Source organism: Phoenix dactylifera, chromosome 6, assembly GCF_051530095.1.
Source record: "Phoenix dactylifera cultivar Ajwa chromosome 6, Ajwa_hap1_PhDact_Kaust_v1.1, whole genome shotgun sequence".
Lineage (NCBI taxonomy): Eukaryota > Viridiplantae > Streptophyta > Magnoliopsida > Arecales > Arecaceae > Phoenix > Phoenix dactylifera.
In genome coordinates this window covers 32,679,787-32,698,680 of record NC_143195.1, presented here as the reverse complement: position 1 = coordinate 32,698,680, position 18,894 = coordinate 32,679,787, and the positions used below count along the sequence as shown (strand labels likewise).

The 18,894-nt window shown below is 38.9% G+C and overlaps 1 protein-coding gene across 9 annotated transcripts; it reads left to right on the top strand.

The window, feature by feature from the left end:
- The first annotated feature begins 419 nt into the window (after nucleotides 1-419).
- LOC103722051 (sphingoid long-chain bases kinase 1-like) lies at nucleotides 420-16,701 on the top strand. 9 transcript variants are annotated; one of them, XM_088723746.1, is made up of 12 exons: nucleotides 438-730; nucleotides 894-1,054; nucleotides 1,568-1,669; nucleotides 2,391-2,519; nucleotides 2,609-3,159; nucleotides 3,259-3,630; nucleotides 5,758-5,851; nucleotides 5,943-5,980; nucleotides 9,046-9,192; nucleotides 11,744-11,843; nucleotides 14,824-15,788; nucleotides 16,146-16,701. In XM_088723746.1, exons 5-12 carry the CDS (start codon nucleotides 2,737-2,739, stop codon nucleotides 16,293-16,295), a joined length of 2,289 nt encoding a protein of 762 aa, XP_088579872.1. In that variant the 5' UTR covers nucleotides 438-730; nucleotides 894-1,054; nucleotides 1,568-1,669; nucleotides 2,391-2,519; nucleotides 2,609-2,736; the 3' UTR covers nucleotides 16,296-16,701. The 9 variants fall into 9 exon arrangements, with proteins under 9 accessions (XP_088579877.1, XP_088579875.1, XP_088579873.1 ...); XM_088723745.1 differs by having other exon boundaries at nucleotides 2,385-2,519; XM_088723750.2 differs by lacking the exon at nucleotides 438-730 and adding an exon at nucleotides 1,427-1,469 and having other exon boundaries at nucleotides 935-1,054; nucleotides 2,385-2,519.
- The last annotated feature ends 2,193 nt before the right edge of the window (nucleotides 16,702-18,894 follow it).

The window sequence follows — 18,894 nt, the reverse complement described above, 5'->3', positions numbered from 1 at the left end:
TTGGGAGTTATGAAGGCACTGGAACTTCAGTACCAAAAAATAAAGAAAAAAAAACCAAAAAAAAAGGTACTTTTTAAACATCCCATCAAATAAAATCGCACGAGCCACCATGTTGCATGGCCTCGCGGAACTTTTTAAGCTTATCAGATCCGACAAAAACAAAGTGCCACGTGCGCCGGAGAGTACCAACTCCTGTACTAGAACACGTTAAGATTACGTAATTACGGGAATTTCTTCTCGAGATTTAAACGATGACGATCGCTCGCAGGGCAAGCGGAACGATTCGCAATTGGATTTACAGCAGTCGCAGTCCTTAAACTCTCTTGTTCCCTTGGGGCCTACTTCGACCAATCGCGCCGTGAAACGTGGCAGGAGAGTGGGCTGTGGATAACCTGGCGCCCTGGTATTAACCAAAACGTGCTATTCATCGCAGCATCACGCGGTATTAGATTACGGTGGCTCCTTCCTGCGGTTTAGCTTACCGGAGGTGAGTGACGAGACCCCGTACCTTCTCTCCGGATGATATAATCCTTCCCCCGGTAAACTTATCCGCGTCCCCTTGATTGACGGAGGAAGAGAGACCGGCCGCGAGAGAGGAGATCATGGCGACGCTACCAGACGGCGCCTTCGTCTTCTCTTGAAACAAATAAGGAAAATAAAGAAAAGAGAAAGAAAAGCGTGTGGGGAAGAGGACGGAGAAAAGACCAGATCGTCCCTTTCTACAGGCCCGGTACGCCGCTTCGTGTCGAACACGCTATATATATATATATATATATATATATATATATATATATATAAATATATAAATAGCCGATAATTCTTCAATTTTACCATTTTTTCTTCTTCTTAGGGCTCGTTTTCTCTTTTTATTCTTTGACTTTCACGGTCCCTAGGGTTCTTCTTCCAGCTTTGGCAAAGAGGGGCAGGCGATCCGGCCTTGTCTTTGATATTAGTCGTTGCTTCTTTAATCCGATCGGTATCGTAGGTGGAGGGTGTCTTGAATTCGGCATCGGATCTCGCGATATCCGCTCGATTGTTCGGGGCTCCCTCGCAGGTGCCCTCTTTCGTTTCCGTGCCTTTGTTTTCTTTTTCCGAGAGATGATTGTGATTTTTTTTGTTCTTTTTTCGTGGATGTTGAGCTGTGGCATTTTCGGATTTGTATGAGATCTGAGCTGTTTATGTTTTTTTGGGGAAACAAAAAGGTATTTTGTTGACGAATGGGAAATGATTGACTTGATTGGATTGTTTGGTTTGAATTTTTCGACAAGCTGCAGCTAATTAGTGAATTGTAGCTGTTATTTGCGTTACGGGTGTTGTCACCTTTGAATTGCTTTAGAGAGAGTTTATTTCTTTTTTCTTGATGTTTGAAATCAAGAAGCCTTAATCCGACTGAATTGGCTAGAAGAAAACTCAATTTCTTTATTAGGAAAAAGAATAATCTGCTGGTAGGTGGAGGTAGGTTGAGGCAGGTAGAAAACCATTATGATTTAGAGTATTTCGTTTCCGAGTAGTCTTTTACTCAGAGTTCTGCAACTATTAATTATTTCGTATATGCTGTTTCTTTCAGAAACCATTATCTGCCGTCCAGGGAAGATATTTTGTTACTTAGAGGAGTTTGGTGCTTCTCCATTCATGGATACCTGAGAAGTGATTTGGCTTCTTCAAAGGGGTAAGAAATCATTCAAAGTAGTTAAATGAAAACTGTGTAAAGATCTTCATTGACAGATGAAACATCAAACAAAATGTGCTGCATTCAGCGTTGGGACTGGAATAGACATAATTTTTTGTCATTGAAATTTATTTTATAAGGGGTATGCTGTCTTCTTAGTTAAATAATATAATGGATGCAATCAAGTCGTGCCTTTGTCAAGCTTGGATAAAAGGGATTGATCTAAATGGTTTCTGTTAGTGGAAGGGTTCTATTAAATATGATGTAGTGTCTAAAGCAGATTAAGTGTTAAACAAAGTAGCATTAACTGTTCTTCTTAGAGATTTAAAGCGGAAGGAAGAAACTTTGTTCATCATTTAGAGATCTGTTATCATAACTCTCATGCGAGAGAGAAAATTCCTGTTGAAGTGCTAGGAAGTTGTTTTTAGTGCTTAAATTGTCGGTCTTCTGGTTTACTTCTTACTGTTTTAGAAGTACATTCCTTTTCCCATTTTTTGTGCCATGAATCTTCTTTTCTTAGTTCCATTGATTTGTCAAGCTGTCTTGAGAAATGCTATAAGAGGATGGATTTAAAAGAAAAAGATATAAAATGAAATCAGATTTACTATCTATTTACATGCCTTGATAAGAGATACCGTGTTTATTGCATATAGACAATGCATATCATACAAATACTGCAACAATGAATCATATCAATTTTGTTATCACTCTCAAGGTTCAGGTTGTGATGTGGTTTTCAAATAGAGAGAGAGGGATACAAAGGCTGAGCTTCCCTGTTTACTGATGCAACTGCACACAGATCCTTTCCATTGATCATTCTTTCTATATCTATACCAGGAACTTAAAGAATGTACTAATTGAAACCTCCATCTGGTTCACATACCTAATGTTTGGTTAGCTAGTTCCTGGATTTGATTTGTTTGATGCTTAATTCCGCAGGTTTCACTATTATGCTGACATTTTCTCATGGGGTCTTGGAACTGAGGTTTCCTGTAGCTTATAGGAACTTGATAACTTTGTATAAGTTATCTGTACTTATGCGCTGAAAATTCACTTAGAAGAAAAAGATGTTGAAATCTGCCCACCATCAGAATGTTAGTTCACCGAGAGGATTAGCCCAGCATTCTGTTCGTCGTATGAGCGGCAAACGTTCTCAAACAGGAACTGGGCAGCATTCTTCTCCAACTGTATTTCCAGAAAAAAGAGGCAAGACCAAATCTTTGAAGCAGAGTGATGCTGGTGTTGCCAATGAAGACCCCGAAAAGGTAAAGGCACATGAGCACAGAATAGATATTGGAGATGAGAATTCTGATCTGTTAGGGTATGATGTTTTCTGTGGGAAACTTGCACTGGATAAGAAAGCTAAAATAACGAGTGCTGATGAGCGGATGGGGTCAGGAACTGGAAACTCAGATAGCATTGATGCAAGACTTACGAGCAAAACCCTGATCTGGGGTTCTCATATGCTAAGTCTTGAGGATGTCATATCTGTAAGTTTTGAGAGGATTGGTAGAATTCTTTTGTCTGAACTATGCTTTCAATTTATGTTGATTAGGCCCTACTCTCTTGCTGTATGTTAACTCTGGCAGGTGTCGTATAATTCTGGTCTCCGGCATTTTATTGTACATGCATACCCTGTAACAAAGAGGTCATGTGGATTTTCTTGTTTTTTGAAGCCACAAAGAATTAGAAAGGATTTTCGCTTCCTGGCTCCTAATACAGAGGAAGCTATCCAGTGGGTTGGTGGCTTTGCAGATCAGCAGTGCTTTATAAATTACTTACCTCATCCCATGGTGTCAGGTAAGAAGCAGGCCCCTGATATTGTCACAAGCGAGCCTCTGTTTGATCAGCTGCATTTCAAATGTAAAAGTCCTCCAAAAGTTCTTGTGATATTGAATCCTCGATCTGGACATGGTCGATCAAGTAAAGTTTTCCATGGCAAAGTGGAACCAATTTTCAAGGTGTGTTATATTAAGTGAATCAATAGTGATTTTCTTCAACCTATAATTTGTAGTATTCTGCAAACCAAATTGTGTTACTTGATATGCAAGGTCTTCTTTTTTTAAATGCTGTATGTAAGTTTCTTTATTTTGCTTGTGAAGAAAAATACGGTTTTACTTATTAATACATATTTTGCATGACATCATCATTATGCATGTTATCAAATGATTACATGGTATAAATGATATTACTACAGCATGAATGTTGCAAAGGACACAAGGAACCGTACTAACATTCAAGAATCTTACATGTGCTGGCTAGGGACCAGGACTTTGTAATACCAAGGTAGAATTATAGGGTATAGTTACAACTATGGAACTTATTTTTTTGAAGCTCATTGCTGGAAAACAAGGAGTCATACTTACTGGAAATTATAGAACTCTGTAATTTGAGGGGCATGAGGCAGTATCAGATCAATACAAAAGCTATTTTTTATGATGGTTGAAGGCATAGCAAGTTTAAGCTGGTGGATAAGTTAAATGGATATTCAGAAGGACTAAAGGAAAATCAGTGCAGAAAGTTAACTTAGCAGAAAATGAAGAAAACTGAAGTAAATACTGACTGTGTCTTGAGTACCGAGGGATAAAAAAGGCATTACTGTCTTTTAGAATTTGGGGGTTCACCTAGTAAAGGAATCTTGCAAATTGTTCTCATTATAGTTCTGCCATATCATGCTTGGTATTTACGTGCATGCTATGGGCATGGAGATGAACAGCTGCGAAACAAATATATCTAAGTCAGCATATGAATTTTACTTTCTACATGAAATTTATAAATCAGATTTGGCCGAGCAACATAAAAGAAGAAAAGTTATTGAACATTTTGATAACTTTATGGTACACTCCAAAGATCTAGATCCTTTTCTTCCTTTTCTATCATGAATGGTTCTGTGAGAGGAAGGAATCATGCTATGCCATCTCGTACCGAACCGGCTGGTATGGGGCATGCCGTACCGGTTTGATACTGATATATGGTATGGATATGTATCGACACTCGGTATGCTGAACCAGCACCCATACCAAGGCATATCGATACAGTGACAGGGTGTCACCGGTATGGGGTTCGGTACCGAGACAACATACCTTGGAAGGAATTTTATTACTAAGGCATAGTAGTTAAATGGTAATGGAATTGCATTTCCATCATTGTGTGATCTTTCCATCTCCCTTGTCTAGATTCTTTACTAGGTGTGTGGATTCTTAGAGGGTTGCTCTCAGGTTACAGGAGCCTAAACTGCATATTTGATAATATATGCTTTTATTATTTTCAACCTGTCTTTCAGGTTTCATGATTGCTCCTCTTTTGCCTACCGTTTTCCTGTTTAAGAAATCAGCAGTAATATGCTGATGATCAACATCAGGTTGTTTGCTGGTAAGCATAAGCTCTTGAAGGTTCATGGGTCGTACTTGTGCCATAGAGCTGATGTCAAAGAGGTCCCTTTCTTTATGTTGATGGTTAGATCTAATAAATGCTGCAAGAGATGTATTTACTAAGAGAGAAATTCTGCAGCAGATAGAAAATATAATACATTTGTCTATAATATTTGTAAGTCGACTACTAAGGATCAAATTCAGTTAGTGGATGTAACACACACACACACACATATGTTGGATATGTATATGTATATAATTGTGTGTATAAATTTACATGGAACAATAGTTTCTAAATTGGACAATCTAATGGCTTTACCTTGTCATCTGTACTGGGTATCATATTCATCATGTCAACAATTTGGAAACTCAGAAGACATTTAATAAAACTGTTTACTTCCCTTGGGAATTGCTGTTTCATCATCTCAGAGAAGTTGGTGGTTATGCAAGTTAATTGCATTAGACTATGGCATGATAGAGCTTTCGTGCATATGCAGTGTGAAGATTTTTCATTATTTGCACATTTTCTTTATAATTTACAAAAGAATTGTTTGCCTATACTCTTTTGACACTTAAAAGGCCTTCCATATTGTTAGTATACTGCATATTGTTTGTTTGTAATTCATTTTATTTTGCTTTCTGATGTCTCTTTCTATCTCCAAACTCTATTTTGTGCATCTTTATTGTTTGCTTACTTGCGTAATGAACTGGTGACAGCTTGCAGGTTTTATGATGGAGGTAGTTAATACGAAATATGCAGGTCATGCGAAAGAGCTTGCTTCTACTGTTGATTTCAGCACGTGCCCGGATGGTATGTGCCAGTGGTTCATTTTCATTTGACCATGCACTTTGATTCCTCTATTCACAATTTTTATTACTTTTTTTTTATAATGCTCTTTTAGGAATTATATGCGTTGGTGGTGATGGAATTGTAAATGAGGTGAGTTATTTCCTCTATTGAATTCTTCTTCTTCTTTTAAACCATTTACCTTTCGTTGGCATACTTGTTTAAAGAATTTGCATCTAATCATTTGCGAGTCGAGAAAATCAGTGGAATGCTTATTTGGCTTTAAGTGTAAATCAAATGTGAAAAAGCCGGTGCTAGTTGAAATTGTGCAGGATATTTGCAACCATGGGCTCTCCTTTCAATATATACAGGAGGCAATAATGTGAAGATCAGGGCTAAGCTTTGTCTCTTCCAATTGAGGGCCCTATCAGCTTGGGCTTGGAAAGATTGGGAATGGCTCTGTTATTTTGGGCCATGTATGTGCAAACCCTGAGCTGAGCTTGCTTATAGCTTTATTTTACCAAAAATTTACTTTTCAATTATATATTTGAATTATTTGTTTTATAAGACATAAGACATGTATAGTTGAACATTGGTGTTTCAACTAATAACTCATTCTGAAGCAATTAGGAAACATAGTCATGTTAGGAGTTTCTAAACAATATGTAATGTTACCTGGTTTTGAAAATAATGTTCAAGGAATTTCTATTGAAAGCCAAAGTGAGATATATAGTTTCATTCTCCAAAACTTTCCAAGAAGGCTTTCTTAGGAAGTCTGCTTGAACTTTTACCTTTTAAAATCAAAATCACATAAAATTTTTTTAGATGGATTTTCGAACCAATTATATGGGGCATGTTATGTTTCAGTTTCTTTCTTAATACTTAATTTTTTTTGTTTGATCAATTTGCTTGTTTGCCGTGCCAGGTCATGTTCAACGAGTATATAAATCAAGATTTTCCACAATTCTCACCAGGAAAGGAATCATCCTTTCAATTTTCAAAAAGATTATCTGATTTTGACTCTTCGCTAAGTTATTTATAATATTAATTTTTGCTAACGTATTATTCTCTATGGTATTTTTTTTTACAGAGTTCCTTTTTTTTTCAAAGAACTTTTTTATCTTCAAGATTTACACAATCAACCTGCCTATGATTTCTGTCATGATTTTCAGATCAGTTCATTCTCTGATTTTTGGCATGTGCAAGCCCTGATCCCACATTACTTAGTCCATTGACAGCCCTCAGAAGAATAAAGGATAACAGGATTAGTTGTTGGCTTAGTTTCTGTCTGTGTGGTAAAGAATACAAATGGAAGGGCTTATTATACTGGAAAATAAATTTTTGATTCTGTGAATACATTTTTGAAGCATCAAGGTAATCCTGCAAGATCGCATAACTCCTATGTGCCTCTGGTTCAAAGTATTATATTGCATTCTGAAGCAGTGAATCTTAACTCGAATTAGGAATCTCACAACACTAAGTGGTTTATGCTTGAATACATATGACACTGTTAACAGAATTCCTATATAAAGTAAGATTTGTAGCCAGTCTATTACTACAGCATGTCACAAGATATCCAACAATGATACCTGTTGTTGAGTGTATTATTTGTGCAGCTTCACTATAGGTCAAAGACATTTGGTTGAACTTAATTGAGGTCCTTTTAGGTGAAATATGCTACTGAATGCCTTTTAGAATTTTTCTTCTTTATTGTTTTTTCATTGTGCGATACGTTCACTCAATTATCTTTTTTTTTAATAAAAAGAATATAGTATAATGTATTCACTCAATTATCTTTTTTTTAAAATTGTTCTTTTTATTTTTTTCAAATATTGAAGTCAAATATAATTTTTTAACTGGTTTCGGTGTACTAATGTCTATTCACGTTTTTAGAAAAAAATGTGTTCATTTTCTAGTGCTGCTTGTATTTCACACTTTATGCCTTGGTCTTTATTTTGATTCAAGGTGGATCATTGATACCGACTAGGCAAAGGTTATCTAATCTTCTTCTCATGTTACTATGTTATTTTTAAATTACTCATGCTTGTATCTGTGGTACATTTTAATATATTTTATAAGTTTTTTGTTTCATTAATTTAGTTGAGTTGGTGTAGATGTTCCCCAGTTGGAAGTTGTTGGTTACCAGGTAGATAAAGGTTTCTAGCCCTGATTCTCAAATAGGGCCACTTGCTTTGTTGAACTGTTAATTCTATGTTACTCTTTAACTCTTGTGCGGAAACTAATATGCTATTTCAGCTTCTATTTTGCTTATGCTTGTTTTCTCAGCTGCCCTCATTGGCTACATGCTGCTTATCTTACATTTAGGTGTATATTCTGTGCTTCCTGTCTTTTACTTTATGAATTTGATTTTATTTACATTTTTCAGGAATTAGTCGCTGTCTGTTTTACTGTACTTATAGGCTACTTACTGCTTGCTTCTCATTTAGAGATAATAAATCTATGTCTTGATTGTTGCACCTCTGCTCTGTGGATCCACTTGCTGCTACCACTGCAGTTAACCTTGTGACTGTCATTTTTAGTGATCATCGTGGAGCCTCACATCAAAAATGAAATGGAAGGAACCTAAAAAATGAAGTCTTAATTTTTCATCCCGTTTTTAAAACTAGTTTATACTGTAATTTGTGATGAATTCAGTAATGGGGTAATGGTGGGTTAGTTTGATAAAATTGGCTAAATATGTTACTTTTCATTACCTAGATGTAAGACGTGTAAATGCACATGGCTGCTAGAGATTTTGAATAGAAAATAATTTAAATAATTTTGGTTTTAAAGCTTAAAATTAATTAGGCAATAATTTTTTTAAAAAATTGTGAGTGAAAGGCTAGGAGTTGTCGAACCAAAAAAGTTGAGTTTTTAGCATTATTGTTTGAATGAGATAGAGAGGGGGAGAGATTAGGATTGACAACTAATCCTAGTAACAACAGGTCTTCGATAAGGAAGAGCGTAGTGAGCTTGATATGGAAATGGAAAAGTTGGGAAATATTCCCACCATTATATAGTCTTAGGATTAGAAAATGTGGAAATATTCCTAGTTTTATATAATGTTGGGATATTGATAAATAAGACTTGTTTGTTATTGCTAGATTACTCAACATGAAAATAATGCTTAAGCCAGGTATCTGTAGCTACATGCTACTGTTTGACCAAACACTTGTGTTTTTTTTTCCTTTGACAGTGCAAATTTTGTGATGATGCAGGTGCTCAATGGTCTTCTTGGTAGAAGTGATCAGAAGGAAGCAATTTCCATTCCTATTGGCATAATTCCTGCTGGTTCTGACAATTCACTTGTTTGGACTGTTCTGGGAGTTAGAGATCCGATTTCTGCTGCGATAGCTATTGTGAAGGTAACTACAGTTTTTCTTGCATAGGTAAAGAAAATTACTATGTTTGCTCTGTCAACATAATTGATATAGTAAAGTTGTATTGTTGCTTTCTTCAAAATGTGATCTCTAGCTTCTTGGACTTCAATTATAAATTCCTAAACAAACTAAACTTATTATCGAGTTCTTGAGAGCTAGCATTCCCAACATATGCTATTAAATCTGTTCAGGAATTGTAGTCCTGCTCCCTCTCACAGTTAATGTTTCCTTGCCATTTTGAACTGTGAGCAATATAAGTTTTATCATTTTCTTTATTTTACCAATTAGCTATTTGCCACTATGCAGACATCTGTTTGTGTATCACAACAGAAACTAATCTGCTTGCTTCCAAAAGGAGCTTTCATGGATGGTGATTAGCATCACCCATATATGCACCAGTACTTTGTCGGGCTAGGTCAGGCTCAGCCCGAGATATGACCAAAATTTGCCAGGCTAGAGCCTGGCCTTCGGCCTACTTCCTAGGCTTGGGCCTAGTAGCTTCGGGCTTTAGGCCGAGTCTCAAGTTTACTGGGCCAAGTGGGCTGCATGCTTGGGAGTGGGAAATGGCCTTGGGCTTTCGGGACCAAGTGGCTGCATGCTTGGGAGTGGGAAATGGCCTTGGATATAAGCTTGTCTATTTGATTTTGAGCAATAATACAAGCTCATTAGAAATCCTACAAGGTGATAATGCACAACCTGTCAAGTTGCTATGAGGCATTTATATTTTTCACATTGCGCTAAAATTGTTATCTGAATGAATTAATACATATCAACTAGCACTTTCTTATGCAGCAAATTAGCTAATTATTATGTTACAGTAATTCTAATCCAAGATCGGGATCTGATGTGTCCACGATCTCATAACCAATTAAGCATTCCGATCACGAAAAAGAAAACAAGCTAAAAGGATTTAGTGGAAGAAATTTAGATGGATTGGACGGACCAGTGATGAGGTTCATGTCACAGGGGATGATGCCCTCATCATAGCCGGTGTTGTCGTTGTCACTGGTCTCGGTAGGGAGGCTGATGGTGTGGGCACTGTAGTGGAAGAAGAGGTAGTCACTGGGGCGAGTGGAGGCAGCGAGATTCGTGACGACACGGCGAATGTTGGCTCTTGTGGGCTGGGGGTAGGCCTTGTCGGCGTCGATGAGGACGACGATGTCCTCCACAAAGCTGTAGTGCTCCACCAGGCACCAGTGCATCTACTGCATGCTGTGATGCACCCTTAATATTTCCGTCGCGGTCAGGTCGGTTCAAGGAGGAGACGGACATGGTGGCTTAGTGGGGGGATTGAGGCAAATAGGTGAGGCGGCAAAAGCCCTAGCCACCTCCTTTCCTTAATCTGAGGAGGCAAATAGGAGAGAGAAGCAGACTTATCTGAGGCCTTTCAAGTCTCAGTTTACCTCAAATCCCTGCAGATCCCCATTGATTGAATGCCCTGCTGCTCTCATTCTATTGCTGTCGCTGCCAAGAAGATAGTGGAATAGAAGCGCTGTTGATGCCCTAGGTAGAGAGTGGAGAGAGGAATGGAATTGAGAAGGTGGACAGAAGAGAGAACGAAGGATCTCGACTCTCTGCTCTTTTTTTTTTTTGTTTAACTCTGGGCTCTCTCAGTTGGGTTGAGCCTGGCTCCCACCAACTGGGTTGGGTCATGTCAAAAAGCTGGGCCCACTGGCTGGGCGAGCATCCAATGAAGTTGGGTGACCCAAGCACATGGCTGGGTTGGTGGGAGACCGCTCATGAATTGGGCTGTCAAGGCAGGCCTCACCTAGGCGACCCGGGCTGGGCTTGGTGCCTAGACGGACACCTGTAACAACTATGATTTGCCTTTTGTTTGTTCTTAATAGAGTTTTCCCTCCTGAAACCTACTACAATGAGCTATGCTTTTGGAGTATCATGTGGTCGTTGCATTTCAATCAGTCGAGGAAATGCTAATAGCACAGGAAAACTCAAAATGTTGCATGGATTTAAATGTCCTGTGGTAGGAGAGTGCATGCATATGAGCATAGTGAATATGGAATGCTAAGATGAATGCTCGTTTACGGTGTAAAATGAGAATTTAGAAAGTAGTGTATATGAAGAAGCTTTGGAGTTCTACTAATGGAGAATTAGGCAACTGAGAACCTGTCCATGTGGCGCAGTCATGGGCAACAACGACATTTCTAGCCTTGTATGAGAAGAGGAACATTTATCCTTGTGGTTTGGTAGAATAGAAGAGATGGAGATCCAAAGAGCCTGGTGAGGTTGGGAAAGAAATTCTGGTGTTCCAAGTATTTCTTCCTTTACCTTTTATAAGTGTAAATTGTGAAATGGGATTGTAAATGCCAAATAGATGGGATAAGGACCTCTCGTAAAGGTTATGCTAAAGTGATTTTCTTATTATTTTTTCTAACTTTCATGCTGCAATAGTTTTAAACTCTGTTGTGTTACATTGATTTCCACTTCAGTGTTTGTTATATCTATTAGACCATTTTTTCCCTGTCTGAAGGTTATACCACTATTTGTTATGTTTTGTTGTTGTTGTTGTTGGGTACAGGGGGGCTTGACAGCTACAGATGTTTTTGCTGTTGAATGGATTCAGACGGGGGTTATACACTTTGGCACAACAGTTACATACTTTGGGTTTGTCAGTGATGGTAATTCAAATTACTAACATAGTAGATATATCCTTATTTGGTTTCCTCTGGTCCTGTTTCTTATTATTAATCATGCAGTATTACCTTTATTTAATGTGGTGCATGGCATATTGGTCTTCAGATGTTTGTGGCTGAAACTTGCTGAAATCTGGTGTTGAAAGATGCCTGCTAGCAGCATTATAAAACCTTTAATGAATATAAGGGTCTCTGCCTGTGTAATTTCATTACGTGGCTTCTAACAAGCTAGTCTGCAGCTGTAACTGTGCAGTATCTATTTCTGAAAAATACACCTCGATTATCAAGCTAGCACCCATAGGATAAATTCCTCGGTGTGGTAGTCTTGGGTAGCCACCTTCATCAATTAAATATGCAAAGTTCAAAATCTATGGAAACTAGATGTGCGGATACCATTTGATAGCTTGCATATTGGAAGGCATTATATTAATGTTGAAGATGACAAATGCTGATAAACATCTTTTCTGGTAAAATATTGGTCATCTGAAATAGTAGGAATAGGAATACAGATGTATTATTTGAACTGATAATGCTCATCTTAGTTGCAGAGATGCAGAAATTCTTCCAGCAGTGGTCATTTTGACAGTTAAATCATTAGAATCACGTTAGTCGATTTATCCGGCTATGGGCCAGATTAAACATCTGGTCCCAGGCTCCCACCGAATCCAGTTAACATCAAAGATATGAACTTCTACATAGTACCTGCCTACCTGGTATACCAATTTGTTTCTGATTAGATGCCAGAACGATCTCCTTATTTGCTCCCTAATTCAAGGCAGGGCCATGAACTTCAAATCTTGTTAAATGGTCAAGCTATGTCTGATGATTTTAGTACTTGCTCATGTGTAGGGTGCTGGTTGATGAAGAGGACGTTTGTTGATACAGTAATGCTGTCTAGATGCTCAGTAGTTAGGTAAAAACAATTCTTACTGCAACAACCCAGAGCCTCACTCAAAAAGGCTAGCCAAAAGGTATTATTTGGGTTCTTTAGTCATGTATAATTACTCAAAATCTCCTCGGCGAATAACCGACGTGGGATTAAACACGCCCACACGGGTTCTCACATACTCTCCCTGTTTAAGCCCTGACGTCCATGTTAGGCTAAGGGTTCAAATCTATTCAAATCTAATCACATGCACCATGATAGGCCTATGGTCAGCCTCCATTAATTCGTGTTGCAGTATCCCCTAATTTACATAGGCTATGGGCCGAGTTCGCTCTGATACCATTTGTAACAACCTAGGACCTTACCCAAAATGACTAGCCGGAAGATATTATTTGGGTTTCTTGATTCTATATAAGTACCTAAGATCTACCTAGCGAATAAATGATGTAGGACTAAACACACTCGCATGGGTTCTCACACTTATGGCATAGAGTGTCACCATTATTGTCACAAAGATAGTAAACCAGATCTGTCTGAACTCTTGTTGAGCTTTGTCCTTTCATCTTTCACTTGGTTGGAATGGATAATCATCAAAAGATGGTCCTGCCCTTCACATGTTGGAGTTCTCTTGGAGTATTTGTATCTGGTAGTATTGGATGTTATCTTGTGTTTGTAAGATTCTTATCATCGACAAGCTTCAGATTCGTTATGCAACTGAGCTAAGAGGGTATAACAATAGTGACGAACTCACATTTGGTGTGGATTCATGCATGTTGATGTTTTATCAGTAATTTTCATCCACATATTAAGGGCCTGTTTGGTACTGTTCTTTTTTTTTTCCTGCTTCTTTTAAAAACAGAAATACGGAATCCAGTGCAGAAAACATGTTTGGTTATCTTGTTTCTGGTTTTTTTAAAATAACTTCCATTATTTCTAGAAAAAGTGAGTGAAAAATTTTCACTTTCTGTTTATTTAAAAGTGGTTTTCACCCTTCACCTTCCAACTCCTCTTCTTTTGCCCAATCTTGCCCTCATCACCATTGCCCCCGCCCAACTACACCAGCTTCTCGGGCCTTGCTGGTCATCTCTTCGCCCGATGCCGAGCTATCCCTCATCCCCGGTCTCGTCGCTAGCCCTATTCTCACTTTCTTTTCTCTACCGCTCCCTCAATTGCCTCTTTGTCCGACGTTGAGCTCTCCCTTGTCCTCAACCACGTCGCTGGCCCATCACCCTCCCTCTCCCTCATTGCTGCCTCTCGTTTAAAAAAAAAAACGAATCAAACCTGTCTTCTGTTATCAGAAATCTGAAAAAAATAGAAGTAGAATTCCTATTTCTAGATTTTTTTAGAATGAAAAGTGACAATGATGCCAAACGCAACCTGAATGTTCTATTGTTTACTCCCCATGTGTTTGGTCTCATAAAACACATGCCCCATAGTGTTTCAATGTTTTGTAGCCTGCCATAGTTTTAGGTCTTTCTAAGTATGGTTTTTATGTGGGTTGCACATTCATTTTCTATGATGAATTTCTCTGGTAACTTTAAATATACATATGTAGTTGTCTGATTAACAACTAAACAACCTTTGGGGCCATCTGTTCTTTGCTGTTCTATATGGGTTAAATGGAATTTATGGTTTCGGTGCAACATATGAAGCAGCCCCTATTCTCTTGCGGGCTAAAAATCCTTATTGTTTTTTCTATTAAGGCATAGATTAATAGATATTCCACCGTAACAGATATGTCTAATTGAATATTTTTGTGCTCATTTTTTTTTGTCAATCTTGGCAACATCATGTTTCTACTCAAGTATGATGCATGGATTTTAGCTGAAAGCAACCAGTATAATTTGAATTTCTGAAATCTTATTTATTGAAACTACTGTGTATTGCTTTTTCGTCAACTCTGTTGATTGTGCAATATATCTGTCACTATCTTTTGAGCTGCATAATCATATTGGCTTGTGTGGCTGATTGCAAAAGCAGCTCCAATCTTGTTTTTGTATAGTTTTTCACTGACGCAATGGAAAGTGCATTTCTTTATCTATGAGATATTAAACTATTTCTTTTACCCTTTTGCTGCAGTTCTGGAACTCTCTGAGAAATATCAGAAGCGTTTTGGTCCTCTTCGGTACTTCGTGGCTGGTTTTCTTAAATTTCTGTGCTTGCCCAAGTACAACTTTGAGTTGGAATATCTTCCGATGACAAAGGAGGTGGCCGACTCTGAAGGCAAGGTTTTGGAAGATCAAGAAAAAATTGGTATGTCAGACCTCTACACAGACATAATGCGGAAAAAAGCTGAAGGCATCCCCAGGGCTTCCAGTTTGTCCAGCATTGATTCAATTATGTCGCCTAGTAGGATGTCTGGTGGTGACTTCGACACTTCAGGTAGCACTCTTGCAAGCAATGAGCCATCTGAATATGTTCGTGGTCTTGATCCCAAATCAAAGCGTTTATCCCTAGGGAGAAACAATTTAGTGGCAGAACCAGATGAAGTCCTTCACCCTCAGCCTCACCTTTCCTCCAACCCTAACTGGCCAAGGACTAGGTTAAAGTCACGGACAGATAAAGGTTGGACTGGCTTGACTGCTACAAATGATTCCAGGGGTCCTTGGGCAGCCACTGCATTGTATGACAAAGAAGATATTTCCTCAACAGTGTCCGATCCTGGACCTTGCTGGGACTCTGAACCAAAGTGGGATACCGAGCCAAAGTGGGATACTGAAGCTAACTGGGAAACTGAGAATTCCATTGAGCTGCCTGGGCCACTGGATGACATAGAATTAGGGATAAAGAAGGAACTTGTTCCAAAGTTGGAGGAGAAGTGGGTAGTTAAGAAGGGGAAATATCTTGGCGTTTTGGTATGCAACCATTCATGCAAGACTGTCCAGAGTTTAAGTTCCCAGGTTGTTGCACCAAAAGCTGAACATGATGATAACAGTTTGGACTTGCTATTGGTCAATGGAAGTGGAAGAATGAGGTTGTTAAGATTCTTTGTGCGCCTTCAATTTGGTCGGCATCTTTCTCTGCCCTATGTGGAGTATGTTAAGGTACTATTCTGCTGCTTTCCTTCTGTTGAGAAGGGAAGATTTCTCATGCTGAATAACTGAAATGCTGTTTGCCATTTAAGTGCAACCATATATTACAGGGTACTTGTTAATTCTGGGTGCATCATAATTAAATTGATAGATAGTTCAATTCAGTCTGTATTACAGTATAAGCATATTTTGCATGCTCTGTATATGTTCTTTTGAGTTTGTTCTTAATATTATTTTCTTTCAATGGCTCTGATTTACTGCTCTCTGCAGTATTGTAGATTGCACGGTTGTTTAGCATCATAAGGTTGGCCTTCACCTCCATTTGCATCCAATCCTTTAATTGCTGACCCAGCTACACTGACATTGCAGGTGAAATCAGTGAAGCTTAGGCCTGGAATTAATACTCACAATGGCTGTGGAATTGATGGGGAACTTCTTCGTGTAAAAGGACAAGTCTTGTGTTCTTTGCTTCCAGAGCAATGCAGACTGATTGGTCGTCCTGTCAGAGATTGTATGTAAGGGCCGTAAGCTTTTAAAGTTTGCGACGCTACCTTGAAGGTGTGTGCTCTATTTCCACTGCTAACAACCTGTATGAGACGCGGTCGTGGCATACTCGGAGCACTCACTATCCCAAACTTGTACCAGACCAGCTTTGTTATTCCAGAGGTCTCTGTAAATTTGAGTGCTTGACCATCAGCCGTGATGATTTTTTTATCTTTTTTCCTTCATTGACGTACCACTCTCTTGTCGTTTGAAGCGGCCTGCCGTGTGTCCATTCTGGCATGCAGGGTTTTGGGATGCTTCTTTTGGCCTCGGCGGAGTTCATTTCTACACACTTGTATCATAGAGTACCAGAGTATCAATATTTCTTTTTTAGCTGTATCACCATTATTTCAATATTCTACTAATTTCCAGATTTTTACAAGCCTTAGCTGCTTTCGAGGTTGTTTTAATGATTCAAGGTTGTTTTTATTATTAGATCTGCTGGGTTTTTGGAGTTTTGTCTGGCTTTTTCAATGTGTCAAATCAGATCTCAATCCTCCATAGGTTTGTGCGTATAATAATTCTGTGTCGTATGTTTGTATTTGATGAATGGTTAATATTTTATGTTGTATGTTAGTAATTGATGTATAATAAGAAATATTAATTTTACTCACCATATATTCTATTACGTGTTTTGAATTATGGGTGCGCTATTCAGCTTCCCAAATTCCTCTCCACCTTTGCACTTCGTCCAATGTTCAAAGAAGGAAAAGCTGAAGGCGAAAACAAAGGCATGCGAAGTAGCCATAAAGCACCGGACGCTGCGGATGGCATGTATTGCGGGCGAATAATTTTATAATAATTTATAACATGAAAGGCTTTGATCACGGTCGCTAAACTCGCCTGTTGTTTTTGCCTTCGCTGTGCCCGAATAAATAAATAAAAAGAAAGAAATATAACATATCTCCTGCGCGTGCGGCCTCTAGAGGGGCTTTCTAAGAGGCTGATCAGACTTGTTCTTCTAGGGCCCATTTGGTTCGCGGGAAGCATTTTCTCTTCTAGGAATATAATTCATGGAAAACAAATTCCTAGAAAATGGATATTTAGGAAAGTAATTTTAGCATGTTTGGTTGATCATGAGAAAGTGACAAATTTCCAAAGTGCTTATGTTTGGTTGGCCATTCACTTTTCCGAAAAAGTTATATATAATTCCTATTATGCCCTTAAAAAAATTAGGTCTTTAATGCTGAAGGGTCTTTTTGGAAAAAAAATAAAAATTGAGTAATTCCCGCCTCATGGGAAAGTAACTTTTCCATGTTTCTCATGGGAAAGACTTTTTCATGAAATGTGAGAATCATATTTCTATAGGAATACAACTTTTCCGTCTCTCTCCTTTGAAAACTCCAACCAAACAAGAGGCATCTCATTACTTTTCCGTTAACCACACTTTCCTCTCTTCTTTTTCTACGAACCAGACAAGCCCCTATTGTTCTGAATGCCGCTACTTCGACTAACATAACTAATGTACTGGCGATCACTCTCCATGTAAGCGTCAGCTCCCCGGCGGTGGGTCAAGAGATGCTGTGGGATGTCCATTGCTGGCGGATGCAGTTGGCTTTGATGTCATTGACCAGCTCTTTTCATCTTTCATCCAATGTCGATATTTTTTTCTTTTAAAAAGATTAAGGCTTCTTGTTGCAAGAATTTATTTCAAGTCAACTTCCATACGAGGAATTCTGATCCCCATAATCAAGCCACACAAATAGGTAATGCCGCCATAGAAGAAAAGAAGCAAATAGCAAAAAAAGGGAGCACGAGCAAAGATGATCTATTTTTTATTTTTCATGCCCTTTTCTTTCTTTCTTTCTTTTGGGGCGGGGGGCAGGGGTTCATGATAAATTTCAATCACACACAAAACAAAGTGCCATAGGGAACAAATAGAGGCTAGAAGCAAAACATAATTCATGAATAGGCTGACACCTTGATATGGTGATCTCAACTGGTAAGTACAGAGAAGGATAGTGCTATTTATAGTGCCATTCAATTGGCTTACTGTGAAGGTCAATGGGCAAAAAAGCGTGCAACATTTTGTGTCTTACAAAGCCTGAACGAATATTGGTTCAAGACTTGTGCAGAACAATCAAGGACCAACAATATTCATTTTTGGGATGGACACTTAAAAATTATTAATTTGAAGGCCAAGTGAATCTAGTAGAAAAGATATTAGTAGGGTTTGATCCTATAGATCCGGGGGGGGGGCCTTGAATTTAGTCCCACATCGGCTAGTAGCGGAAAAGTTCTGTGCCTTAAATGGGGGGTCGAAATCCTTTCCTCTCGAGGGCCCTTTTGTGGGACAAAACCGTGAGGGTACCAGTCTCCCCCCGTCTGCGCTGGACGCGCGGGCCGGAGTGCCCAAAGCGGACAATACCTCGGGAGGAACGCAGTACTCTTTCTCTGCTAGCTTAATGTGGGCTATGCTGTTGTGTGAGGCTCCGACCAAAGATCGTCCCCGCAACAGATGGCGCGCCAGGTAGGGGCGCTTCCTCTCTCCATTGACTACCCCTCAGGTTGCCTGGGGGGCTGGCGGGTAAAATCCGACACAGGACCTTCTCGCTGGGGGGAGGGGGCCTTGAAT

Coding starts and splice junctions, on each gene's coding strand:
- LOC103722051 (XM_088723747.1), top strand. CDS start 2,737: ATGTTGAAATCTGCCCACCATCAGAATGTTAGTTCACCGAGAGGATTA. Junction 3,631..5,757: donor AAGTGGAACCAATTTTCAAG/GTGTGTTATATT, acceptor AACTGGTGACAG/CTTGCAGGTTTTATGATGGA. Junction 15,789..16,145: donor CCTATGTGGAGTATGTTAAG/GTACTATTCTGC, acceptor CTGACATTGCAG/GTGAAATCAGTGAAGCTTAG.